The following is a 19,852-nucleotide window of genomic DNA, read 5'->3' as shown; positions in this document are numbered from 1 at the left end:
TGGCCAGTTCAGCTGTGATTACTGTGACGTCATTGCTTCATCACTTTGGCCGTACGGTTCGTTGGCACATGCGCAGGTGGTGGATGGATTCCCTGGTGGGGCTGCCTGGCACTATAGCAGAGATGGGGAAGTGGAAGGGTTGCCTGGAGCCCTGCCTCTCTGCCCAGTCTCTGACTTTCCTTAAGCTGGGAAATAAAACACTGAGTCTCCAGGTCCCCTGGTTGGAGGGAAGACTTGCAAAAGCTGTGGTGAAAGTAACTGGGTATGTCTACACGTGCATTTATGTTAGCTTAGATTTACTGCACAGCAAGCAGCAATAGGCCGGCATCTACACATGTAGGTGTTAAAGTATATTAATGTGTGTGGATTGACTTGGGACTAACATTAGCCCCAAGTCAGTCCACACACACAGTGTTAGTGTGCAGTAAGGCATCTATATGTGCATTACTGCTCAGTAACTAATCAGGTCTAAATTTTATATCTGCATAATGCAGGTATCAAATTTATGCTCAAGTCAGCATATGCCTCCATATTTACTGCACAGTAAATGGGCATGTGTAGATGCACCCACTGAGAACTTGAATTCAAAAAGGGCCTGTTCTATTTTCTTCAGTGGGGGTTAACCAAAAGAGAAGGCAGAATAGATTTACCGCTCCTGGACTGTCAGAGGTGAGTACCATAAACTTTCATATGCAGAGAGCTTGCTCCATCAAGTGCTATTCCCTCTGAAGTAAGATCTCTGATTACCAAAGCTTATACTATACATTTCTGATGTAATTAGTCCATAAGGTGCAAATCTACCCTGCCTTCTGCCTGACTTCAAACTTAACCAGGCCAACAACCTCTTATTAACAGACGTGTCACTGATGACACCTTTTTGTCAATATCATTATTTCCTTTCTCCTTGTATACAAGAAAGTATAAACTTATTAAACACTCTCAAAATATTACAACAATACGTATGTTTGAATAGGTAGTGTTTAAGAGTGATGTTGCAGCTGTGATGGTCCAGAAATTATGCCAGAGGCAAGAATGTCTTATAGTAATGTCTTTTATTGGACAAACTGTGTAGCTGAGATACAGTTAGATAAGCTTTCAAATGCAAAGCATTCTTTGTCTGAGGACAGCAGTGTTAGACAAGGATCAGCAATATTTTTTGGGAAAAAACCTGCAACCTCAACTTGTAAGACTGACATGCCAGGGGCAGACAGTGGAGGAGCTGCAAGGGGCTCCATCCTTGTTGTGGCAGTGCAGCCCTAGCCCCCTCCCCACTGTCTGCCCTGAGGTGCACATGCCAAGTAAAGTGCCCTTGTGTGCCACGCTCTGGCCCTGATGCTGGGGGTTGCCTACCCCTGCTGTCAGAAATTCTTGCCTCTTACATCTGAATAGGTGAGTCGTAAACAGCACAAGATACTTGCATTCTCTCAAGGTAGAGGCATTCACATTCCAAACTTTGCGAAACACTGGATTTAAAGAATGTGTTTAAATCTGGAGTTATATTTAAATGCTGATAATGCAATTTTTGTTATGAAACTCAGGCTTCCAGAAATAACAAAGCTCCAATACAATGCAAAATGTTGCTTTTTGGCAGGCAAGGTGGGGTGTAGTTCACCTGCAACGACTGTAACTGAAACCCCCCCGAAAGTAGAAGAGTTCCTCCAAAAGGTAAGTTATATTAATAGAAATGTGAAAGAAACAAAGGATCGGATAAGTAAAAACAATTTCTTATCTGAAAAATAATCACCATTTTGAGTTGATAGTGAACTTTAAGAAAAACAGGCACACTTACAAATAAAAATAAATTCTGGTAAATTTATTCTGCATCTCACTTGCAAAGCACGCAGATCCCATGCAGTTACCCTGTGTCTAGGGGTGTGCGTGACCAGTGTAGTGCCCTCCTGTTAGTGTATCCCTACCTGTGAAAAAAGGGTTTGTCAACTTTCTATGAAACTGGACTGACACCAAGACTTAGATCTCCCCCAAGGAGAAGCTGTTTTGTGGCTCTCATCACCTTAAAGCAAAGGAGTCAGAACCTTCCAGCATGCTCGGTAGTGGCAGACTATGATGAAACCTCCCTTTTCCCACTATACTCTTCACTCTCCATTTTTTCACTTTGTCTGTGCATATCAGCAGCCACTGGGGCCCACAGCAAAAAGGATCCTACCTGTGCGATGTGAACCCCAGAGTGATGCCTACAGATCCCAGCATGCATCGGCCCAATAAACGCCTAGAGACTGCAGATCCCAGCATGCAGTGCTCCAATAGCGACCAGGGTGTGCAAATCCTAGCATGCAAGCATGCAATAGCCCAGCCGTGGACAGAGCCCGAAAGGCAAAGCCGAAGCCGCCAAGAACTGGACGAGAGCAGCGCTCAGTCCGAAGTCTCCCCAGAGACCACGTGGCCCACGACGCAATCCGCCGGCGCTGTGCATTCTGGGACATGTTGTTCTCCCGCCCCGGTCATTAGCATAGAACCCACTCTACCCACAACACCCTGGGACGAGGACGGGAGAGGTCACATGGGGCGGCCAATGAGCGCGCGGCGTAATAACGCGGGCTGCGAATGGGCACTCGCTTCAGCCAATTGGGGGGAGGGAGGCGCGGAGGTGGTGCGGTTGGCGAGAGCCCTAGCGGGTGTTTTGTGTAGTGAAGGGCCCAGCTCTCCCGCCGCTTACCCCGGGCCGCCCGCTCGCACGCCTCGCGTGATGGGCACGCTGCGCTGAGCTGCGGAGACCTCGGTACGTGGCCGGCCGGGCTTGCCCTGCCTGCGGGAGGACGGGAGCGGGGCCCGCGGGGGAGCTGCTCCGGTTTGTGCCGCGCTGCGCTGGGGCAGGGCCGGGCTGGGCTGGCAGCCTGTGACCCCCGCCCCCTGTCCGTGTAAGGTCGTGAAGGCACCAGAGGCTGCAGGCGCCGCTCGGCCCCTGTCTGCCCACACTGAAGTCTTTGGGCCGCTCTCGCGTTGGGGGGGTCAGCCTCTCCCGCCAGAAAAGCCGTGCAGGGCTGGGCTGGGGCCAATTCCCATGGGCTTGTGCCGCCCATGGGTGCCTCTTGCTTCAGCGGCTCTGGCCACGGAGTGACCCCACCGTGGGTGGACCTAGACTTTTGCGTAGGGGGGTGCCTGTGGCGAGGTGCATTCTCCCCTAGAGTGTGACCCCTGGTTTTCTCCTGGTAAAAAGAAGCTTGAAGCATCAGTAACGGTCCAGGGGACCAGGGCTGTATTATGAGGTTTTAAGATTGAAGCAAAAACAAATGAAACAGCATTGGGATGAGCTAAAAGGCAGTCTGCCGAACTGTGAGATGGGAGGTTTGACACCAGGGGTAGGTGGCAGAGCAGACTTGTAGAATGGGATAGTTTGGCTGGTGGAGCATGAAGGCCGTTAAAAGGAAAAGATTGTTAACACCTGTGGAGTGAACAGTTTGGAAAGGATCGGGCAGTTTATAATGAGCTGTGGAATCAGTTGGCTCCCTCGGCACTGCCTGACTGCAAATGCTGCTCTGCTGCTAGGTGGTTGGTTTTAAATTTTGGGTGGCCCAGGAAGCAAAGGGGGTGCAAGTGCACCAGTGCAGCTCCCGTGGATCCATCCCTGGACCACGTGCCGGCAAGCAGGGCAGTATCATCTGGCTTGTGGAGCTCCTTGCAGGTCTGAAAATTTGGCGGCAGGAGAGTAGTAGCAACATTAATTGCAGTGACTTGGGAAGCAGTTAACACTGCTAATGCTCCCCCGCCCCCAAATTTCTAGACCTGTGTAGAGCCCTGTGGGCCAGATGACATGATTTGTTGAGCTGGATCCATCCCACAGGCTGGATGTTGAGCACCTCTGCTCTAGATTGATCTATTTTCTTTCTGGTGTTTTACCTTTTACAGAATAGAAATCATAATGCTTGCCTGTTTCTTAAGGTTTTCTTTTTAAAAATTGTGCTTAAAATTCTTTGAAACTACGAAGTAATGACTGCATGAAACTTGTAGCTTATTTGATATATATTAATTTTCTTCTCATGAAAAATTAACATTTAAGTTGGTTTGTGTTGTAAAGAAACATTAGTGATTTGAGCAGTCACCACTGAACTGACAGTCATGTTTTCAGACAGAAATATTGTATGTACAAAATTATGATACAGAATGGAGTTCTTCCATTCTCGCTTTTGTCTCTTTGTTAACGTCTGATTTCTGCATCTGGTATCTTTTTACATACACAACCAGTTTTCTTACTGAAAAAAGTTAACAGCTTTAACAGAAAAACAAGAGAAGCAACTTTAAAACGCTCTGAACAGCATGCCTTCTTTTAAATCAAAATGGAAAAGTAAATTAACAGTTTATTCATACTCATGTGCATAAAAAGTACATGAGTTTGGTGCTGAGAAGATCAGGACCATAAGTTGCACTGAGGTTTCAGTTTTGGCAAAACAGCAAAGGTTCTTTTGATCTCACTTTTCACATTAGGTCCACTGTTGTGGGGTATCAGAAGTTTCTGGCTATGATGGGAAGTTTTATTTAAACAAACTTGTTAGCTTACCAGCATCAGACTAATTGCCTTCATTTGAAACTGAGCTGGTTCTGCTCGACTCTAGTAGAAGCAAGATAGTCCCATGCTTTTTAAGAGGAATGGCTAGAGAGGGAATACCAGGATCAGTTGAATTGGTGTTGAATTATAGAATTTTGATATGTAATTTCTGAATAAGATAAAACAGTGGAGATGCCTGATGGAAAGGTAAAAGTTTTGGCCTAGGATTTCTCATTGACAGTGTGTTACAGGATCAAGTAATGTATGTTTCTTTACAAATTATCTTTTTATAGACTTAGAAACGTACATTTCTGTAGTGCAGTGTAGGCGACAGTGTAGTTGTAACAAAACAACTGTTTCTTCACCTGTAAGTATCAATGCTGTAAACAGTATTTTACTTGAAGCTTGACAGGCCTATGTGGGAAAAAATCAGTTAAGCAAATAACTTGAAAATGTGAATAACTCTATATTAGTGTGAATTCTAAAATTTCTGTCTTAACAGTGTATAGGGAGGGACCTTAAGAAGAATTCTATTTGCCTTTACACTTCTAAGAATCAATTAAGGCTTGTTGTTCTGGATTGGCTATAGTTTAATCAATGACTTGTTAACAATGATTTTTTTTTATTGACACACTTTTTTTAACAGGTGTTTCTGTGTATGAGACGGAAAAATGAACTCCACTATGAGCGAGGAACCTGATGCTTTAGCAGTAGTTAACCAGTTACGAGATTTGGCAGCTGACCCATTAAATAGACGAGCTATTGTTCAGGATCAGGGATGTCTGCCTGGCCTTATTTTGTTTCTGGACCACCCCAACCCTCCAGTTGTTCATTCAGCTTTGCTAGTAAGTAATCTGATTTGATCAGTGGGGACTAAGGGTTGTTTTAACAGTGTGTTACTTGCATCCTTTTCTTTTTATGTATTTAAAAAGACAAATATTTGCTATAACAAATTTTATGTGAGATCACTCTTGCTTGTGATTGTGCTTCTGATAAGTGCTATAAAAGATGATTTGAAACCACATACTATGTGGAGATAATTCATGGAGTTTAGAAAGAAACAACTTATTACAGATAAAGCAAAGTTGTTGTGTTTCCCCCCTCCCCCCTAGAATTAGAATATGACTGTTTAACTGGGTTAAAAGGAGAAAAGCTAAAATTCAGCTTGTTACATTCCTACGTCTGTATGCATCTTGTGGTGATCTTGCATTTGTGGTTCTGGATGGGTCATGTAAACAATCTGAATCATAGAAAATACAGATGCAAATGATCTCAGAAGGTTATTTAGCACATACCTGGGCCTCAAGGCAGGATCAGCTATTCTTAAACTATCCCTGGCGCACACTTTTTTTCTAAGTTGCTCTTAAGTGCCTTCAGTGATGCATTTTGAGAGCAGGTGAACAGTCTTGCGCCAAGATGGCAGGGAATTGAGGTCTGTTGTGATTATTATAGGAGAGGAGTGTGGAATTTGAACAGCAGAAAAGCAAGTTTAGATTAAATCTCAGATAAAGCTTCCTAACTGTAAAAATGGGGTAACAACGTTGTCTAGGGAAGTTGTAGAATCTCCTTTTTTGGAATTTTTAAAGAAAAGACTGGGTAGGAACCTGACTGACAGTTTATGAGGAGTGAATCCTACATCTGTACTGGAGTCTAAACAACCCTTAAGGTCCCCTTGAAATCTGTGATTCTACAGATTTTTCTCAGTCTCTGTATTCTAGTGCTTAACTTAAAACTGACAGTTTTAAAGGACTTCTTTATGGCTAACTGAAATTTCCCTTACTGCAATTTAAACTCAGTAAAGTACTTGTCCCATTCCCAGTGAACATGAAGAACAGTTTACAGATCTCTTCACTGCATTCATCTCTGACATTGAAACCCGTTGTTATGCTTTCTCTCGGTCTTCCTGTTTGAAGATTAAACAAACGCACTCTGTCTTTCATTGTAGGTAGGGGCCACTGTAGTTCAGGCTCTGGTGGGTGGAAACATGCCCTCCCTGCCAGCTTATTGGAGCCAATTTCAAGCTTTTCAGAGTGGACTCTTTCCTGCCTCTACCACTGAACAGCAACATGGAGGCTATTCTTTAGCTGTTTTAAGGAAGTAAAGCTCACCACTTACTAAACAATAACTTTTAAGTGGAGGGGGAAATTGCCCTCCACTTCCAGGCAGCAGCAGCAAAGCAAAGCTTTTTTCCTGGGAGCAGGAGCGGGGAAAGCCCTTGTGGTCGGGGAGGGGCACCCTGTGTCTAAAACTGGGTTCAGCTTTTTGGCTGAAGCCTTTCCAGTGCTGTGTCTTGCACTCAGCAGTCCTGTTTACACATGCCAAAAATGTAGTTTTCTGCTTTCCATCCCCAGCAATATGACGTAGTTGGCTCATATTTAGTTTGTGTTCTGTTATAACTCCCAGATCTCTTCAGAAGTGCTGCTGATTGCCAGTTAATCAACTAGAATTCATATGCCATACATAGACAAATTCACCAAACTACTTGTTTCTCATGTTACTTCTCTCCACCCTTTAAAAGGTCGGATGAACAAAGAGAAGCCAAGCCGTCAGGTTTTGATTTCTTTCTTTAAGACGTTAAAAATCAGAAATGTGCCTAACCATTTTTCTTAAACTTTAGTAAGACTTTGAAAAATAGAAACATGAAGTTAGGTTCCTGAATTCATATACAGGCTGTCAAAAAAACCTTAAATCATTAATGTACTTCAGTATGTTTTTAGGGCACATGTGAATAGTTTCATTGACTTGAGTGAAATAAATTATGCACTTATCTTTAATTACATGCTCAAGTATTTTGCTAAAAGAAAGCTGATCCAAAGTCCATGACCTTTAACAAGTCTTTCCTTCAGTGGGCTTTGAATCCAGCTCTTTAATCACCTGATTTTTCAAACAAGCTGACTCAGAAGCCAGAAACTCTTACTGAAATAAATAGGAGCTGTATGTGTTTGGAACTTTTATTTATTTATTTAGGCTTTCAGATACCTTAGTTTTAATTTAATCTGTGATAGAAATTATCTTCATAAGTAAGGGACTAACTGGTCAAAAACTCTGTTCCTTTGAATCAAATGTTGGCGAAGGTGTTATTTAAATTAAAACTCCTTGGTGTCAAACAGTAAGCAATACAGTTGATAATCTAGTGTTCTGCCAATAACAAAGTGTGTGTTTTTAATATAAGTCTTTAATTCCAATTGCAATCTTTGCTTTCCAGTGGAGATTCACTCGTACTAAATCAGACTTAAGAAAAAATGTTAGTGTTGGAAGGACAAACATGACAGCAAAAGAAAGCAGTTGAAAAAGTATGATGCTTTTGAAGGCTAAACACTTGAGAGAGAATCCCACTTAAGGAATGGGCAGACTTTCGAGCTATGTTATCAAGTTATACATCATACCAAGTGCTTGTGTAAAGGTCCTATGGTATCTGCATGTTATCAGCTTATTGTTCATATATGTATGTATGAGAGAGAGAGAGGACCTGAAACTCCAGTAGGTGTACAGAGCAGAGCGCAGTACTGATCTTTACATATTTCCGCTAATCTGTTTACTCAAAATACAGATAACAGTGGGATTGCAAAAGTACATGAAATAAATTGTGAGATTTCAGATTTTAACTACGAAACTGTGGACATATGCAGTTGCTAGAAGTTCCTGGTCAGCTCTGTATCATAAACATCCACCTATAAACACTCGGAAGCAAAACCTGAGGCAGCAAATAAGCACACACTTTAGGTTTGACTAACAGCAGTCTCGGGGCTCTAAGTTGGATAAAAGCGAGATGAAAACTGTAAAGTCATTAAATGAAAGGCCCTTCTGAAGTTCTGCTGCAGTCTCCTTAACCTTTCCAAAACTTTTCTTTTTTGTTGTTCAGGAGAGTGAGTGCAAAGCTCTTCTGTAGTTGGTAGAAATAACTTTTAAAAGGTAGCAGCAATTCAGTTTATGGAATCCAGAAAAATGAATTCAAAGAAAGTGTTAGCAATCTTATCTTATACAGTAAAATCCCAGTTATCTGGCATGAGTGGGGAATGGGGGGTGCTGATAACCTAAAAATGCCAGTTACCCGAGGCACAGTAGTTTCCAGCCGGATGTGGAGGGGAAGGGGAGGGGAAGAGTTGGTGGCAGTGGTGCATAGTGGTGGCGGCCACCGCGTGTGAGTTTCCTGTCCCTGCCTGCGGCCGGCCAGCCAGAAATTCCGGTTAATAGAGTGATCAGATTACTCAACTGCTGGATAACAGGGACTTTACTGTATTTGGAAATCTTGTGAATAAGATGCATCTTAAATTTTATATTTTCAGCCCTTTCCTGAAAAGCTGTTGACAAATTTTAATGAAGAAAACATAGATTTTAATCTTGGAGGCTGAAATGTTGTGGTCAGTGTCTGTATTCCCCACTACAGAGCCCGGGACCATCACTGAGAAATAATCTAGATTTGTGCTCCTACTTTGTGTACATTAAAGCCTGCCAGTTAGGCAAAATACTGGGGTCCAGAGTACATGCCTAAGCCCTGCTTTATTACTCGAAAGAGACCAACAGTGGCACTGGGGTGCTACATGCATTGAAGGCTGACCCTTTAATGCATCTGAGCATGGGCATGAAGTAGGAATGAGCATGTGGAGCTTGTGTTTTGGCCAGAAGACAGGATAAATCTAGCCAGATTTCTTTTGTGTGATGGTGTCCAACATTCTTCCACCCCAAAAAGTGTCTTTTCTGCAGTGTTCCCTTTCAGATTTTAACACCTTTCTAATACAAGGGCAGTGCATATAATGATACTGTCATTTTTCTGTCTCAGTCTTTGATTTATTTGTTCTGAGGCTGCAACATCCATAGCATCCTCCTTGTGCTATTTTAGCTTGCAAAACTCTTCTTTGTAGCTAAGTCTCCAGCTATAAGAGTACTTACATTTGTCAGAATGTTATCTGTGTAGACCTTTATTTTTTAGGCTGACGCTCTGAGAATTTTTATTCTTAAGTGTTTTTATTAAGTTTGGTCATAAACTATGAAAATGTTGTTGGGCATGTGGAGAGTGGATAAATATAACATTTTCTTCTACTTAAAGAAAAAATCTTTAAAAAAAAAAAGTCACAGTTAATCAAGGACAGAAGGCTTAGGAGAAACCTCTTTTGCCTGTTGTGAAAAATTATGTTTAACTTGGTTAACTTCTGGGTCAGCTTTACAAATTTCAGCTTGTTCATCTGCACTATATTAACCATGCTAGTGGCATTTCTTACAGTCTTCCAGTGTGGAAGGTAGGTTGCCTTTTATCTGTGCTACAGCAAGAGGGCCAAAATGATCCCTTGCCACCTGACTCTGGTGCATTATAGTTAGAGATGCCCCTCCACCAGAGCCCGAGGTGTCTGACTGCAGTATGGCACAGGGATAACACCCTCTTTGAAGCCCCAGGCAGCTCACTGGTGTGACCCAGAGGGGTACCCCTGCTGCCAGATCCAAAGGCTTTGTGGGCCGGGGCTAGCCTGAAGGGTGTAGGCTGACCCTTCTTTTAGAGAGGCAGCTTGAGCATGCAGTTTACTGCTGCTTTCTTGTATTTGTCTAACACCTTTGGGAAGTATTTGGAACATTAAAATAGCATACATGTTAAGCCTCCCACACTTTTTCTTTCACAGAACCATGAATTGTTGAAATGACTTGAAATGTTAACAACTTGAAATGTCAGAAGTAGAAATTAACAGGGAATACTAGATGCAAAACTGCTAATTGCTATGATCTCCCACTTCTCTTAGGCTCTCCGTTATTTGGCAGAATGTCGTGCCAACAGAGAAAAGATGAAAAGTGAACTGGGTATGATGCTGAGCTTACAGACTGTAATACAGAAGTAAGTCTCGGGTGGGCTGCTACTTCTGGCAATGGGTCATGCTGTTTTGTGCAATGAGTTAATGTAAAATAGAACTTTATTGCCTGGATTATGTAATGGATTTTGTAAGTGCTGCCTTCGTTTGTTCCTCTACTGAGTTATATGGTTAAATGCAATTAAAAATATGAATTTCATGCAATATATCAAATACAGAGGTTTTTTTACACTATAAGCATTCAGCTGAGGAGAGATTGCCTAGTGAGGAGAGTTGCTTGAACTGTTTTTTTTTTTTTTCTGGCAGAATCCACAAATAGTCTAAATTAGTTAAACTTACATGGTCGCTGACCCTTTTTTGATATTTCCACCAAAGAATACTACTTAGGGTAGTGATTTTTGTGTTGCGGAAAAGCTTATCTCCTGGGATCTAGATTGAGGCCATAAACCCATTACCCATATATATTGAAATATTCGGGATTTGAACAGAAACTAGAGGTGAGAAGTTTCTTGCCCCCTTATTGGTCCTTTGTAGCCCTGATTCAGAGAAGCACTTGTATATGATTTAGTCTTAGGGGTCTCATTGAAAAAATTTCATATGTACATTAAAGTAGGCTGGTATTTGAGTACCTTTCTGAACTGAGACCCAAGTAAGACCAAATGGAAGGGTTTCTTAAGACCAGTGCCTCAGTTTGAAAAGTAATGAGAGAACCTCTAATTGGCTGAAAGACAAAAGTGAATAACTTGCATTCTAAGGATACCAGGCTTGGGGTATTTTAAGAAACAATCCTTCCTTTTATCCATTTTCAGTGGAGATGGTGAAGAGATGAAAATATTTCACATAACATTAAACAAAATGCATTTGTTTTTAAAGTATGATGGCTCTCAATTTCTGGAAGAAATTTGATTTCCTGAAATTTGCTCAAAAGTACAGTTTAAAAAAGGAAAAATATGCTTGGATCATCTTTACAACTGGCTCGGTACCTGTAACACTCTTTCATCTAAAATTAAATGGTTCATGAAATTGTTCATCCTTGAGTATGTGCCTTAGCCACAGCAGGAGTTCTTGAGAAGAGAGTCAGAACCCTAGAAAAATCAGACTGGAGGTGACCTCAGGATGACATCTAGTTTAACACTCCTGTGCAAGGCATGACTGTCTCTTCTAAACCACTTCAGGCAAGTGTTTGTATAACCTGCTTTTAAAAATTTTCAAGTGTAGAAATTCCATATTCTTTCTATTCCAGTGCTTCATGGCTGTCATAGTGAGAAAATTCATACAATTAGGCCCCCACTACATGTTCACGTAAAGGTGCAATGGGATCTAATGCAAGATCCACACAATCAAGTGTGATTGTGGAATTGCATATTAGATCCCAGGCTGCCCCTGCGCTGGCAAGAAGCAAGACCCGCATACCCGTGAGCCTGAGGGATTGAGGGAGTCTATCCCCCAGGCATGGGGGTTTCATGCTAGAATCTACTGTTAATGCAGGGGAGACTCTGCTACGCTTGCAAATTAAAGCTCAGTAGCAACCAGCTGTAAAGTTAATACGCATTTCTGAGGTTTAACTTTATAGCTGGTTGAAGATTTTTATCATGTGATAAGTATTTTGCACATGTAGCTGGTCTTAAGGTAACTGTGCAGTTAACCAGTTAATTGTGCAATGCTTGTAACATGTAGAGGGGGCCTTATTCAACCAAAATTTCCCACATAAGCATTCAAGTCTACCATAAGGCTCATGTGTGTGGTCTCTTGGTCTCTCACTATGTTAGTCTGAAGTCAGGCAGAGCTGGTGCCACTCTGTTCTACCTTCATCTTCTCTATAGCCACCCTTTCAGATATTTGGAGGCTAATATCAAATCCTGTCTTGGTCTTATTTTACTCAGACTAAATAATCCTAAATCTTTCAAACTGTTCTTGTAAGTCATGTTTTCTTTGTGTCGCTTTCTGGTGGAGTCTTTCTAATTTATACAGGTGGTTTGTTTTGTGTTTTTTTAAATCCAGTACTTAAAAATGGTCAGTTTTCTGGGTGAGGCCTCATCCCTGATGAAAAGCTTACTTAAAAAGTTAATTGAAAGCTTAAGATCTTGGAAGTCTGGAGCACAATACAAAAGCAATAAATTGCAGCTTGGGAGGAGAGATCAAATAATGACTTAAGGTTCAGATTATTTAAGAAATCAGAAATGGGTGGGTATTGCCCTAGAATGAAGAAAACTGAGGTAAGAAACTGGTTGCAGTCAGTAGAATTTCTGATTTTATCAGTACTATGTTCATTGCTTTCTTACACTTGTGTAGCATCCATCTTAAAGCTTTGTTAGGCCCTTTTGTTGCCACTGTGATAGTAATAAAGTTAGGTGTATGCCCATGTGGGATAATGTGAGAGGCAAGGATTTTTTTGGGGGTGATGCCTGTTTATTGAACTGCATATTTTGCTTTTTCTTCCTATGTTGGATGGCTGTCATCTGATATTTTTAGTAATATGGTACAGTCTGCTGCATAGTAGTTAGGTTATCTCTTAGTTTAGAAGCATAAGTATGTCCTGTTTAAATTGATCCCTTTTGGAGCAGGTTAAGTGAAGAACATGGCTTCTCAGGGTTTTTTTTCTGAAGTTCTCCAGCATAGTTGTTGCATGTATGGAGTTGTGTGCATTAGTTAGAGAGTTGCAGGTGAATCCCCTTGGGTTGATGTTTATATTTCTTGCATAGGCTTAAAATGTTGCTGCGTAGTCCAGCTTTTTTCTTTAGATTGAGTTACTCTAAGTTACAGGTTTTGATATCTGCCCTATTGTGGTAGCATTAATGACGTAGCTGTGACGGTCCAGGAATTGAGAGAGGCAGGGATGTTTTGGGGGGTGTAATATCTTTTATTGAACCAACTACATTATAGTCCATCTCTGACTTCTGACAGTAAGTGAGGCTGAATATTACCCTATGTTAAACCTCAATAATTTTTCACTTGTCATTTTTCTTATTTCCTCATTTCTCCAAAATAGTAACTCCCAGCCCACCCCTTTCCATTATCCATTTCACCAAACTGCATGCTGCAGTGATGGTAGAGTGACAGAGCCATTTTTTAAAGCAGTCTGATGACACTATTTTTTAGGCACATGTACATCCTCCTGTCATAAACCATATAGCATGGGGCGTAGAGCCCAGCCTGCAACAGGCATGTGCCCCTCCCCGGACTTCTCCTGAGGTGTGCACGATGGTGGGAGACCCCCCTGAGCCCTTGGATTAGCCACCTGGGCTTCGAGCATCCCATGACCTACCCTGGGGCCCCACTCGCCCCTGCCCCATTCCTTTCCTCCCTCCCTGTAGGGGCCTCAATCAACACTCCCCCTCCCCCCTTTTCTTTTTCCCTGATTTTTACTTGCAATGATGGGCAGTGCTCCACATGTTGTCTGGCTGCAATCTTGGTTGAGTGCAGGCTCCATGTCCCTCTGTGCCCTTCTTTCCCCCCACCCCCAATACAGTTGCCCGAAACCTGCACCTGTCTGCCTCACGGTCCTCTGTGCTGGCCCACTTTATGGGGAGCTAAGCTGCTTATGTTCACAACCCTTAAAAATCGCTGTGTGGGGTGAATTTTGTGGTTTCCATGCAGTCCACAAAATCGTGATTTTTTCTCAGGTCCCTGTCTGTAAGGTCCCACGTTGCCCTGCCTTCTCCCTAACTTCAGACTAACGTGGTTAACTGCTTTTGCTTTGCTTTGCTTTGCAAACTAGGGAAGTGTTCTTCTGGGAGTTAGATTTCCCAAAACTTTTCAGAAAGCTCCAGCAGGCAAGGGAATCTTGACAAAGTGCCAGTCAACTCCAATCGAGGAGAAATATGTGGTTTGTCTAGATAGTCTCCATGCCTTTCCCAGAACCATCACTGAAAAATATGCTCTTTTTATATGCTCTCACTCAGTGCGTACCAAATCCCAGAAAAAAGGCAGAGTAGCCAGCTGGGATCAGTCTTCAGTGCAGATGCTTGCTGCCTGTTGCAGCATGTGCTCATAGTTGCTTTAAGTCACCTATACTATTTCATTTTCATTTGCATGTGCTAAGTGGGCATTTGTGCTTCTTAGTAGTGATCCCAGGTGCAGGGTGAAGGCAATGTAGACATGCCCAGGTTCTTTAATTACAGCAAAAGCAGTGTAGCTTGTAAACCACCCATGTGTCAGCTAACAAGTGTCACAGCGCCACCTCTTTCTTTGCCCTTAAACGGAACAAATCTACACTGGTACAGATAGATTGCAGGTAATGGGAAGGAAATATTTTTGTGGGCATGACAGAAGTACCACATTTGCTAACTGTAATTATATCTTAGTTCCCTTCATGCCACACTTAACAAATCATTGGTCCTGTAGAACTTTTAGTTCAGTTTTTTAACATTTATTATAATAAGTGGTTTATCTCAGCAGTGAAAGCAATTCCATTCTTTGAACTGGCTACTGGACAGACTCGCTATTTGTGTGATTTCAAAGTTAAGGACTCAAAAAGGAGTATTACAGTTGCTGTTACTTCATTTTACATCGTGTAGAAAAGCTGATCTCTTGCTATCCCCAAAATAACAGTAACCGTTGGATGTCACTGGTACTCTATGAAGGCTGAGGGCTTCACATGTTTGATTCTTCTTTCCTTAAGAATTAAGCCCTTTATCTTTCACAGCTTTCTCCTTTCTTTTGTAGTTGAGAATCTAGGTGTCTTCAGGAGAGGGATGAACAAATATGCTTAAATACCAATATTTTATACTTTCTTCTTTGTAGTGTTCCAAGGTTGTTATAAGAAACAAGTCCTATTAATATATTACAAATGCATAGGAAAATATTCCTCCAATCTCAAGAAACTTGTCATCTCTCCCAGTTGGGGGGGAGGGGCAGTGGGTGATGGGCATAGCAAGAGAGAGAGTATGTATGTTCAAATAATTAAAAAAAAAAAAAGAGGATAAATGGACAATTGCCTCAGAACAAAGTCCTTCAGTGTGTTCCAGAAGATATCAGCAGGTCTTTAATGTTAATCTTGTGTACTCATTGGCTTTATGAATGGTATGGAGTACTTAATGTGTCCGTATGGACTTTATAAAATGTTATTAACTGCTTCCAGGATTAAAATTAATTAGGATTTATAGCCTATAAGGAAATATACTCATTTTGTGTTCAGAGTGAAAGTGACTCTTGATGGACAGTAAAGGTCAAAGTTCACAGTTTTTTCATAACCTTTATGAACATCATAATGGTACTCTTCCAATATAACTAACATGTATTAAAAAAATACTGATGGGGAATCAATATACCAAATAGCTCTTATTACAGAATGGCAAATTACTGAGAGTAAAATTCTAATTACTTAGCTAAAAGAGCTTTTCGAGATAGTCTTCCTTTGCCAGGATGTCAGGTTTAACAAGCTGAACTAAATCCAGCACATTAATCAGCTCTCCAATTTATTACTTGCCTAAGAAGATTAGGGCAATTAATATGTGTTTAATTACACAGAGTCCCTTGCAGATACGGTGAAATACAGGCACTTCTGTAATTCCAGACTTACTTAATTTTGGGTAGTCTTAATTACCTGTAGTTTTTGAAAATTTAATTATTCTCCAGAAGTGAAAAAAGTTTAGATTTATTATGTCTCTTTGACTTTACCTTTAAAAGTGATTCTGATAGTATATGCCAAAACTAATACAGAAAGAGATGCTCTATCACACTCGTTTTATCTGTTTATTGTTAAAATACCTATTTGTTTAGGTTTTTTCCCTAAAAAAGTTTTTTCCTTCTCACCAGGACCAAATATTAGCTGGCAAGAAATACAAATTGAATGTTAAGGGCGTACTGGGTGGGGAAAATGTTGGCCACTAGTGTTAGTTGGAAGATATCCTTCAATTTCATACAAATAAATGTACAAATATTCACTTATTCCTGCATACTTTTGATAATGTTTGGTTAAATTTTAAACTTGCATGTTTGAAGGAATGCAGTCCAATAAATTCTGAAATGTTTTATTTTTCTGTTCTGTATTTCTTATAAAATCAAGGAAAAGATTGGAGATGGAGTGATGGAAAGTCTGCTTCTTGAGGGCAAAACATAAATTGCTCATTTGTTGGGACTGCGTATTAACAAATTGTTGCATTTTTTGAGTTTGTGTGCTTTCAGTGTTCTTGTCAGCAAGAACTTGGAGAAATCCTGTAATGGCTTGGAAATCTTAACATATGGCTTGGTACAAGAATAATTTATATACTATGCATCCTGTTGCTATCCCTGTCTTCCTGGGCCCTCATTTTCCCTTGCTTATTTTTGTCATCCACCTTGTTACATTTTGTCTTGCCATCTATAATAAGCGGTTTGAGCCAGAAACTATTATTTTTTTTTTCCTGTTGGTACAGGTATTATTGTAGTATAAATGTAAGTAGGAGATGGTAACAATAGAGAAATTTAGTGGCAATTTGTATCCTTTTTCTTTAACTTGGGCAAATCTAGTAAAAGTCAAATCTGTGGCCTATTGAGATCAGTATCAGATTTAAAAGAACACTTATGGCATGACATGAAATGTTTTCATATTCTAGTCCTATTGTTATTTTGGTTGTCTGGTAGGACTTGCTGAGCTGAGTTTGATTTTAAATAGAGGCTATGTACAGGCATTACATCGGTTCCGGGAGAAGACCCTTTCTCCCGACACAAAAAGAACTACAGTTGTTTGGAGGGCTTTCTTGAAAAAAAAAAAAAAAAAAATGTAGCTTTCCTGCAGAAAAGCTATCTTTTCTAACCCCGAAGATCTCTACCCTCCCGTAAGAACTGGATGACTGCTTTTCTTGGGTACCGAGGACATCAAGTATCCCACTGTCTGTTCTCCCTCCTTCCCTCTTTCCCTATAAGGAAGAAGCAGGGAGGGAGAGCACTGGCTCCTTGACAACCCACCCAGGGGCAAGCAGTTAGGCAGCCTCGCAAGGCCTTTGATGATTGGTTAGACGGAAGAAGGGGACCATTTTCCTGCTGCAGAAACACTCCTGGACCAATTCAATCCAGAGAAGTGCAGCAGGGGGATACAGGTGCACCCTGGGCTGGAGCCCTCTGGAAGAATGCCCTCTCTTTCCCCCTACCCCCAGTCTCCTTGCCCCAGTTCACAGTTGGCCCCTGGGTGTTAAGTGCCATCCAGCTTGGCCATGGAGGCAGGGATTGCAAAGGCTGTGAAAGAGGAACTAGGGTGAGAAGTCTATCCTCAAGCCTGGTTCCCAGCCCTTGCCGGCTTCCTTTTGCTGATCTCACTACCAAACTGGGCCTCTTGGGGCCAGGGAGGCTATCTACCCCCTGATTTATGACCCTTTGGCCTTCAAGTGGAGTGTGTGGTCAGCCAGCTAGGCAGCACATGCAGCAATTTAAAAGCTGCGGACTCAGGACCCAAGGGTGGGGAGGCTGTCCCAGGCCCTGCTTTCCTGCATCTGCAGCTTTAAATTGCCCCATATCCAGCCCAGGTGGCTTGCACCCGAGATAATATAGAACTCAGGGGCTGCCTCTTGATGGCCTGCCCATTAGGCAGGGGGAAGGGCAGGCTGTCAAGTAATCTGCTTTTAAGGCAAGGGTGGCCCACAGAGCAGCCCTCCTGTGCCTCCTGGCAAAGACAGCCTGCCTGTGTAGCACTCACTCTAGGGGGAATCAAGCACATGTATGCTCCATGTCTTAGGCTATTTTTCTACTAGTAAAAATTTCAGAGAAATTCTTAATGGCTATGAAGTAATGCTCTGGCCATGAACAGGGATTTCATAAAACTATTCTGTTGGGGTGAAACTTTTTCAAAAGATGAATCATAATGTTGTTCTGGTCAATTCTAAAGTATGTTTTATGGCTGGCATGGTAAATTATGTTAACAGTTTTTTGCCAAGAGAAGGTCACTTGCAAAACAGCATGACAGTGCTTGCTGAAAAACTGTTCCATGTGTTTAAAAAATAGTGAAATATCATGCAGTATTGAGTAAACCCCAATACTTTATAGCTTTTTTACAGATGAAGTGAATGCTGCTTCTGAAAAATTATAAATATAAGGGATTAGGCCCGCCCTCCACCAGTAATAAGGTATGATGGGATCTGATTGGTGATCCCACAATTACACCTCCTGCCATGCACATATAGTATGGCAGGAAGTGCTATTGTGTAGATCGTGCATTAGATCTCATCATGCCTTTACCTGCCCATGTAGAGGGGTCCTAAGCTTTTTCAGCTTGGGACATGTTGAAGACAGGAGGCGCAATATAGCATCACCGTTCTTCTCCAGCCCTTGTCCTTCTATTTAGGAATATTATGTCATTATGCAGACTTTCTATCCACATAGTCTGTTGTTGGCCTTTACTACAACATGACATTGGTTGAATCTGCACTTTGTAACTGGTCTTCTGTAATGACTGGGACATTAAAACTTTTTAAAATTGTAGTCAGTCCTATACCTTGTTTTAACAGCTTACTCTCCTTTTTAACTCCTTGCTTTGTGTTAACCATTCTGCTTTACTCTTGGAAAAAATCTGTCCTGCTTCCAGTCTTTTACTATTTCATTTCCCGCAGGTAGTAATACTGTTAGTACATTGATTTGCTTAATTTGCTAATTGATAACTAATATTATTCATAAAATTCTCCTCGGCACTTGTGACTAAGGTACATCTCCATTTAACATCAAACTTGATTGAGCCATTAATGTTCATCAAGCTTGTAAGTACACATAAGAAGATACATATTTCACAGCTGCATACCTTCTTCTTTTTACCACTTCATGTATTGCCCCTTTTCTTGCAACAAATGCCCAGATGGTGAAGTGATTTTTTTTTTTAATGTAACTTTCCAGGGTATTGAAGAGTCATCAGTTGTGTGATATTATCTTTGCAAAATTAAGAATCTGAATTCTAGGGTATCCAGTATCATGCCTTCCAACTCATTTGATTATTTTTATATGTCTAGTTTATGTCCATAAAAACCTAATGACAAGCAACAGGAGTTCATGCTTCTTTGTCTTGTACAAAACTTTGATTTGAACCAGATGTTTAATTTTTTTTACTAGTTCTTACAATAGTACAAAATTCTTTACACACTGTAAAATGAATACATTGCGGTTATTTCCTGGAAGGCTGTATATTACTAAACTATAGGATGCTAAATAAAGTTTTTTCCCCCCTCCTATTGGTTACTGAAGAAAGTGCACTTTTATTTTGCTATTGGTTGGAGTGTACCTATAGAGATTTTTGCGGCCGATACCAATATCCAGTTTTTAAGGAGGCTTATCAACTGATACTAATCCGATTTCCAATACGCAGCCCAGCAGGGTGGAGAGCTGCCTCCAGCTGGTAAGTCTGGTGTGGTGGGGAGGGAGGGGTGTGGGGGCAGATCAAGGCCCCTGTGGTGAGGGAGAAGTGGGGCTGGCCTGGGGCAGGGCCATGGGGCAGGTGATGCCTGGGTGGGGCGGGCAGGTGTGGGATGCAGCCACAGCTCGTCTGGGGGGTGTGGGGAAGCAGGGGTGGCTCCTGCCACTTCACACTGCTTGGCTGGGAGCTGCTTGTCTGGCTTGTCTGGCAGCTCCCACTGCTGCTTCCGCCACTCATCTGGGA

At 41.7% G+C, this 19,852-nt stretch overlaps 2 protein-coding genes across 2 annotated transcripts in view; one reads left to right on the top strand and one right to left on the bottom strand.

Moving 5' to 3' along the window:
• Positions 1 to 2,315, bottom strand: part of MTFR1 (mitochondrial fission regulator 1) — a 39,248-nt gene extending 36,933 nt beyond the window's left edge. Inside the window, exon 1 of the mRNA XM_090040070.1 lies at positions 2,165 to 2,315. The gene's annotated coding sequence lies outside the window, so the exon portion shown is untranslated. The remainder of the gene's footprint in view (positions 1 to 2,164) is intronic.
• Positions 2,316 to 2,580: 265 nt separating this feature from the next.
• ARMC1 (armadillo repeat containing 1) overlaps positions 2,581 to 19,852 on the top strand; it is a 43,650-nt gene continuing 26,378 nt past the window's right edge. Inside the window, exons 1-3 of the mRNA XM_090040072.1 lie at positions 2,581 to 2,737; positions 5,148 to 5,346; positions 10,231 to 10,322. Of these exons, the coding sequence (XP_089896198.1) occupies positions 5,173 to 5,346; positions 10,231 to 10,322 (266 nt within the window). The 5' untranslated portion in view covers positions 2,581 to 2,737; positions 5,148 to 5,172. The remainder of the gene's footprint in view (positions 2,738 to 5,147; positions 5,347 to 10,230; positions 10,323 to 19,852) is intronic.

The sequence above is a fragment of the Crocodylus siamensis genome, chromosome 3, assembly GCF_052110815.1.
Source record: "Crocodylus siamensis isolate JL-2025a chromosome 3, ASM5211081v1, whole genome shotgun sequence".
Taxonomy (NCBI): Eukaryota; Metazoa; Chordata; order Crocodylia; family Crocodylidae; genus Crocodylus; species Crocodylus siamensis.
Note: the sequence above shows the minus strand (reverse complement) of the source record. Positions and strands in the feature narration are given on the sequence as shown.